This window comes from Bombus huntii, chromosome 10 (assembly GCF_024542735.1).
Source record: "Bombus huntii isolate Logan2020A chromosome 10, iyBomHunt1.1, whole genome shotgun sequence".
Lineage (NCBI taxonomy): Eukaryota > Metazoa > Arthropoda > Insecta > Hymenoptera > Apidae > Bombus > Bombus huntii.
This window is the reverse complement of record NC_066247.1, coordinates 9429293-9436802: the sequence shown is the minus strand read 5'-3', so window position 1 is coordinate 9436802 and position 7510 is coordinate 9429293. Positions and strand designations below refer to the sequence as shown.

At 33.8% G+C, this 7510-nt stretch overlaps 1 protein-coding gene across 1 annotated transcript; it reads right to left on the bottom strand.

Annotated features, from left to right (window-relative positions):
- Positions 1-2691: 2691 nt before the first annotated feature.
- Positions 2692-5700, bottom strand: LOC126870186 (translation machinery-associated protein 16 homolog). The gene is made up of 3 exons (XM_050627682.1): positions 5495-5700; positions 2927-3018; positions 2692-2809 (listed from the first exon to the last, which is right to left on the bottom strand). Exons 1-3 carry the CDS (start codon positions 5537-5539, stop codon positions 2707-2709), a joined length of 240 nt encoding a protein of 79 aa, XP_050483639.1. The 5' UTR covers positions 5540-5700; the 3' UTR covers positions 2692-2706.
- Positions 5701-7510: the final 1810 nt, after the last annotated feature.

Sequence of the window (7510 nt, the reverse complement as noted above, 5' to 3'; positions counted from 1 at the left end):
GGCGACTACCATAAGCTCCTAGAGTTTCGATCTCTGTCGGTCGTTCTCTGGACATCCTTATTAATGCCGTGGCGGCTGTCTCTCTACCACCAAAACGTGAAAGGAATTGTTCCTTAAACGTTGGCCAGGAAAGCTTTCCACCGCGCACTATTTGTGAAAGCCAATGTGAAGCAGATCCCTTTAAGGCACGATTTAAAACAGAAAGTAACACACTATCTTGCATCGGATAGTCTTTCAAAATCACATCTGTATATGAGCACCACGCGGATGGATCAGCGCCCGTGCCTTCAGGATCAAAGCGTGGTAACATTACATCCTTAGGTTCCATACTCGACTTTTGCTCCTTTTGGTCCCTAGGCTGAGTCATCTGGTTCATGATTTTCATGAGTTGTTCCAAAGTGACACTTGAGCTTGATCCCACTTCTGATGTCGGGTTGTCATTAGGATTTGAATCACGAAATGTTTCTTCATTTGAATTAGCCATTGTTTTACAAAACAGAGAATATATTTACACGAACAAACAAGGTTTTACAAAATATTATGAATAATGAATTTTTGTAAATGATATGATTAATTAACAAATGATAAATTAAATTATTAATTATATTAAAGAATAATAAGTTTTATCGAACAATAAAAGGAACGAATAATATATCTTACGAATTACTAATTTAATGAATAATGAAAATTAACGATTGATAAATTTACAAATATTGAATTTAATTTACGCTTTAAACAATGATCCGGGGTTCAAACGAATCCACGGTCAACGGGAAAACTTTAAACAATTTTATAACACAAAAATACGTTTGCTGAATCACTCGGTAAATTACTCGATGTATCACTTTCCAAGGCAATCTCACGAATGAATATCTGATTAAAATCTTTTTCGTTATACGACTGCATTTGTTTGTTATATTCTCGCTGGAAACATCGAGAAGGTTCCAAACGTTGTTGCTAGGCAATATCTGTCAAAAGTTTGTTGTATACTCTTTGGAAACATCGAGAAAGATCCAAACGCCGATACTAGGCAATTTCTGTCTTCATCAAGCAAAACGTTTATCCCGTGACCGTGGCTACGTTCAGCGACCAGTTGTCACCTCGAACCCACTTTCACTTTTCACAAATGTCAAACAATTACAGATGACAATTACTTAATTACAGTTACGATAAAATCTAAGCTAAAGCATTAAAAGGCTTCCTCAAAATTGCATAGGGAAGGCTCCGGTTTTCATTTCATCTCCGACATATATATGTAACTATGCACTAAATTTGAAACGTATGCGATGTATTGAAAGTTTTAAAAGTTTCTTTCAAGTTTCAGATATTTAATCTAAATTAGAGATATATTAGTAAAACATGAAATGAAATATATATATTTACATTATAATTTTTAAATATATTCGTATTTTTAAACATCATTAAGTAAATTTCTAAATAATTAAGAATATACTGCTTCTTATTAAATAGGTACGAAATGTTTTTATTAGCGAGAAGCTATTAAAAGTGATGGTTGACAAATTGTATCGATATACCACAAGTTGACGAAGTATACCAGTAATAATTTAACAAAGCAAATTCTTCACTGCGATCTTCGAGAGAAATTCCTTGGAATTGGAATTGTTGTAACGAACGCAGCTGCATTTATAACATGCGACATAAGTAAACTCTTTTATATACTAAGCTATTTGATTAATGCTAAGTATGTAAGAAATCTAAAAAGCTTTTAAAATCGTATATTTATCATTGTACTATTGATTTTCCTACCATTTCGAAATGTACAACTTTGTGAGTAATTACTATATCTTCGTTCTTAAATAATGGAGCAGCTAGCGAAAAAAATGAAGGAAAGGCGGAGAAACGATGCAGAATATTCATAACGTGCACGTGATTCATCTGCATGTTTCAGTTTTGTTGTATATTTCACAATCGAACATTTTCTTTTCTCTTCTATCGTACTCTTGTATCTTGTGACGTGACTGTTTCTCGTGGGAGATAAGAGCAAGACGAAATGCGGTTTCTAGCATTTCGCAAACAAAAAAGGACGAAACTGTTCGCTTTTCTTCTGTTTTCTTGTTTTTAAATAGAGATGAAAGATAAAAAGACACATCTACAGAATTTATTCTATTTCCATTACACTATTTTCATCTAAATCAATTGGCTTGCTGAATAAATTCTTCTTGTTTACAGGCATAGCTAATAGAGATTTGGATAGTCTAATATGGCTTATTTTCATTCTTTTTCTTAGCTCTAATACTTTCTTTAAATCTTTCTCGCCAAACCTTATAAATTTAAAATTATTCGCACACTGTAATTCATTATTCCAATTCAATAACATTTCACACTGAGTTGCATTTAAAATATCAGAAATTTCTGAAAAATAAAGGAGGGTTTGTACATCAGGATATATTGAAAATAAATTTGGCTGTAATTCTTTACCTATTCCACGTGTATGACATTCTCCTAGTTCTTTCTACTCTAATTATATGTTCCCTCCTAGCATGCTGTCTACTCCTGTTGCTACCTATAGACCTTTTAATAGTAATTTCTTCCATTTCTTCATCATTTCTTGCTACATACCTTTGGATCAAATATAGAACTATAACTAATCACATGTTTAATGTACAATCTCTGTATCATCATGTGTATACATTTTTGTTTTACCTCCGTTTCTAACAAACTTGCAGTTATCTCTGGAGTATAGGGTCACACACCTGGAATCATATTGTTTCTGATCCACGATATTTTCTCTCCTATTGAATTCTGTTTTATCAAGCAGGACATTTCTGCCTTCTGTCTATTTGATATTCTGAAACAAAACACATTGTCCATTTCCTTCTTTATTACACAAAAGTATTATATAATCATATAAAATAAATGAAATGTACATAACAAAATCACATAATTTAATAGTAATTGTATTTACTTTTTGGCTTTTTTCGTAATAGCGATAGACTTTCTGCTATTTGGGTGTATCATTTTCTTTGGCTTCAGGAATTCTTTTCTCATTGCAGTGGCCTATAAAAGACAACAAAATAAATTAGTTAAAATATTACCATGGCTATGAATTATTTCGATTATCCTAATCATCAAAACTCCAACTCAGGCTATCCGTTTACTCAATGTATAATCATGCACAGGCGAATCGTCGACAGTATCACACGCTTAGAAGCACTAATAGAGTAGACAAAACATCCTACATGCCACAGCTATCGAAACAATAACCAGATAGCAACGGATAGGCGCCTCTGATATACACCCGACGACAACCGCTTCAGAGGGACTAAAACCTCAGTACAAGAAGTCTCCCAAATCAGCGTTCTATACCTCTTTGTTATAACACCCTGAACCGTCACTCTGTTGGATTCATACAATAAATTTTACCACTATATCTAAAGTTTAATTCTTTAACTTATTTGTGAAACGTTCGAACTGCGACTCGAGGAGATCACCGGTGATTTGTCAATTTCGTGATTTGTTGTGTCTCGTATATGATAACAGCAACGACGGCGACGCCTATCGATAGTAAAAGTAATATCGAAGTATACCTTCCTACCATGACATTTCCGGGCTAACAAACTTCAAAATTGGTTTCTTTTGTTTCAAGATATTTTTAGCTATTTTTTTTTAATCTTATAATGATAACCTATTTTAAAATGTGCAATGTTTGATAAATGTACATTAGTAAAATTTCATACGAAGAAAGTTTTTGGGAATCCGTATTATATTCAGCGAGCAGAAAACGGAGACTTGACGGAAGTTGACAACAATGGAGATAAAAGTCTTTATCGTAATATTGTTTTTATTGATTTTAACGTCAGATGGAACGGGTTTCGACAGAAAACGATCCACCAAATTTCAAAGAGGTAACGAGCAAACTTCAAGTAAAAACGAGCAGAAGTCAACACCCGATTATTATTATTACTGCGACTCAACAGAGTTTGGAGTAGTATTATACAAAAGATTCCGTATTTGCGTTCTTGTTCGCCGTGCGACATGATAGAAATTGATTTCTCTTCCGCTTGTATCAGATGCGGGATGTTGGTTGATCCTTTTTCACCGGACTCGATTATCCTATTTCGTCAATAATTTGTCTTGCTTCTCTTGGTGCATTTCTAAAAGTAGTATTGACATAAATGAATTTTTTACTGCAAGAGTTAACATCACTTTTTTTCGACTTCTCTTTTAGGTTACAAGAGTACAAAGCTATATATAGGCCAAAACATGTATGTATCTTTCGATAAAAGATAAATTTTTATTCAAAACCTACGAGACTGCACGCAGATATTTCAAATTGCAGCGAATATTATCACGAATACTTCGCGTTAAACATGTTATATCTTTTAACATTTTCAGAGACGCGTAAACATCTGCAAGCTATTTATCACTTTATTCGATTGCATATTGTAGCGGCATATGAGTCATAGGACGATGCGAATCGAGAGTAACTCATGTTGTTGTTTTGCCTCGGGGCATTGATACCGTCTCGAGGTACGAAACTTGATAATAAACAAACTCCGGACAGAACAATATCGCCGCTACGCGCAACCGTCAACCGAAGTCGAATTTAAATTCGTTAGAGGGAGATCGTTAGAAGAGTACTGCCGATAGTTTTAAATACATTTGACTACACCAAATATCAACTCGTCTCATCACTATATACACCAACGCGTTTAATCAACCTCCACATAATCGAGAAATGATTTCAAATTTGACCCACGTTTCTATCGACTTCGCTTTCTTCTTTATTTTGGAAGAAATGCACATTCACTATTTATCAGCTAAGCGAACTCGAAACGAATGAAAATTCCCAACCACCACGTAGACCAAAGCCTATCAGCCTTTTCCGAACCTGTAGGTTACAACGAGATTCTTAATTAATTAATTCGTTTCTTACAGGCTACAGAGTCTGAGAATAAAGAATTTTTTTGACCGTTTTGTTACGACCTATGTTAAAACCACATCATAGGAATAAGATAATAATACAGATCGTAATCATTATATATCGGTACATACTATCAATTTGATTGTGTAATTAAATAACATAATATCAAAAGTAATCAAATGTTGGGATACTTTTGCGCGATAGTGTATATGTGTAAAATAATATGATTCTATAAATTCATTCACAATAAATCAAAAACAATGTTGTGTTGCTTATTCTAGTAAACAATCCAACCATTTAACTGTAAGATATTTGGAAAGTTCCTGTAACAAGCATACAATATGCCACCCGGAAGGTACCAACTACGTTCCTCTATGAAATTAGTACAAATGTTTCAAGACTTATATATTATTAACATTTCACGCAACGTTTTTATAAGATACGTTAATCCGTAGAAATGACCCGTCGCAGTAAATTTATACATAGATCAGAGTTAGAAAATACAAAAGAACGATATTTTCTCTGAGTATACGAAGTTAAAATGGTGTTGGACGCAAATTAATTGGTTGGAAAGAGGCGCCTTGAAGCGTACTAAAAGAGGTAGCTTACCTCGTTGAAATACCATGGAACGAAACCCTGTTGGGCAATGGGCATTCTGCTGTAGCCTGGAATTCCTTTTGCTCCCGTATTCTTCTTCTGTCTTCCGTGGTTTTTGTTACAACACTCGCGACGTTTTCATTCAAACGAACACACAACGCATAAACGGAGAAAAACAAACGTTGAAGGTTGCGTCGCGTCACGCGAATCACTGACGCTACACTTATACGTTGGAAACAGGAACGAAACCGACGCAGGTGCAACACGGGGCCCGTGAAATGTAAACTATCGAACTACGTATAATAGCACACGAAAGTATTTCTATTGTGTGTGTGTGTGTGTGTGTGTGTGTGTGTGTGTGTGTGTGTATTCATATATATATTATAAATTGGTTATATATATATGTATAAGATTTATAAAATGAATGCTCGGTAAAATGTCTGTGATAAATAATACCAATTAAAATGGAAAAATTTTTAATTGCATTGCTTCGGCTATACATATACATATACTTAATGTGACTTACTTTGTATGAGAAAAATTCTGTTTGTCAATTCGATATCGAGAGCTGATAATGCTAACATACGATGAAACGATAACAGAAGAATCCGAATATTCAGAACTTTTCACGATATATGTTAAATAATATTATGAAATAAATTAAATAATTACCCCGCATTGCTTCCAGCGTACGTGTTCACGATTCTCGGCGAAACCGAATATGGCAGCAGGAAATCAACCAATCACAACTTCGGAAGAAAGTAAAGCGCGGGAAGAAATCGCGGCATCCAGCTTCCTGCGAATCTATTCTCGATCTCGATGTAAGCAGTAATCTTTCGATAATCATTTTGCAAAATGGCGTGTCTTAAACGAAGTGTATAGTAAAATTCGTATTTGAGAGACGCATAAATAAACGATATCAGGCTATTTCCCGCGAGAAATTCACGTTCGGTTGCAACATAACATGTCACGTATGTATTTTCGTCGAAAACTGATTTCGAGGGACGTGTATATGTACGTATCAAGTTACTTGGCGAAAGTTCAACGACAGACTGTGACTTTAAAACAGTATGTATGCCTATGTTTGTTGTCCGAGAATTGGAAGAATCTGTCATGTTTTGTTTACGTCGGCTGTAATGGAGTGGTGTTTTTGTCTTGTGGTAACTGAATGTCTCAAACAACAAACTCGAGATTTCAATCGATCTTCGAAAAGAAGTCATACCCATTGGCCTTGGGTGAGTTGTGATTTCATTAACTTTTTAATTCATAATTGATAACATAAGGTTATTGTAAGACCGATGAAAATATGGATAGCAACCAATTGCAATTGAATATCTGGCCTGTCTTGCACTATTGAAATTTTGCAAGTCACTAAAGTTACCAGCATTAATATGTTCCCTTGCACAAGTTTGACGATAAAACAAATGAAATTTTACTATTTGCAAGTTATTTGATTATTCTATTTAACGAAAAATTATAAAATCATAAAATAGAATTCTATATAACCTGTAAATCGTAACTTGTCAATCTACTAGTACATATATTATAAATTGGTAAACTTTTGTGTGTGGGGGAGGGGGTGCTAGATGTAACACTGATACGACATTTTGAAAAAATATTTAATTATAATCATGAAAGGCGTTATTGAAATATTGAGTTTTTATTAATGTTCCTTGCAACTTCGAGTTTGCGTACTATATTTAAAATGTACATAAGATATAAAGTATATTGACAAGTAACAGTCACAAAATTGTTTCAAATGAGGATAATCACCCTAATATCAACTTATCAATTGTGATCTGATAAACAAGAATTCAAAATACAGTTAAACTGTGTTCTACATACAATAATCTTTTTCGGAGGAGATTTAAATATATGAACATATTGTGATATTTTGTCCATAATAACATGAATAATATAAAGTTTCGTATTACATATACTCTATTTTTTAATATATTCTGCATATCTCATTTTATGACAACAGACAAGCAAACTATATTCCCATTATAAGCTTCGCTCTAATTTCGC

Excerpts from the sequence above, each read along its gene's own strand:
- LOC126870186 (XM_050627682.1), bottom strand. The coding sequence starts at position 5,539 with ATGCCCATTGCCCAACAGGGTTTCGTTCCATGGTATTTCAACGAG. Across the intron at positions 3,019-5,494 it reads TTCCATGGTATTTCAACGAG|GCCACTGCAATGAGAAAAGA; the intron begins GTAAGCTACCTC and ends TGTCTTTTATAG. Across the intron at positions 2,810-2,926 it reads ATTACGAAAAAAGCCAAAAA|AATATCAAATAGACAGAAGG; the intron begins GTAAATACAATT and ends GTTTTGTTTCAG.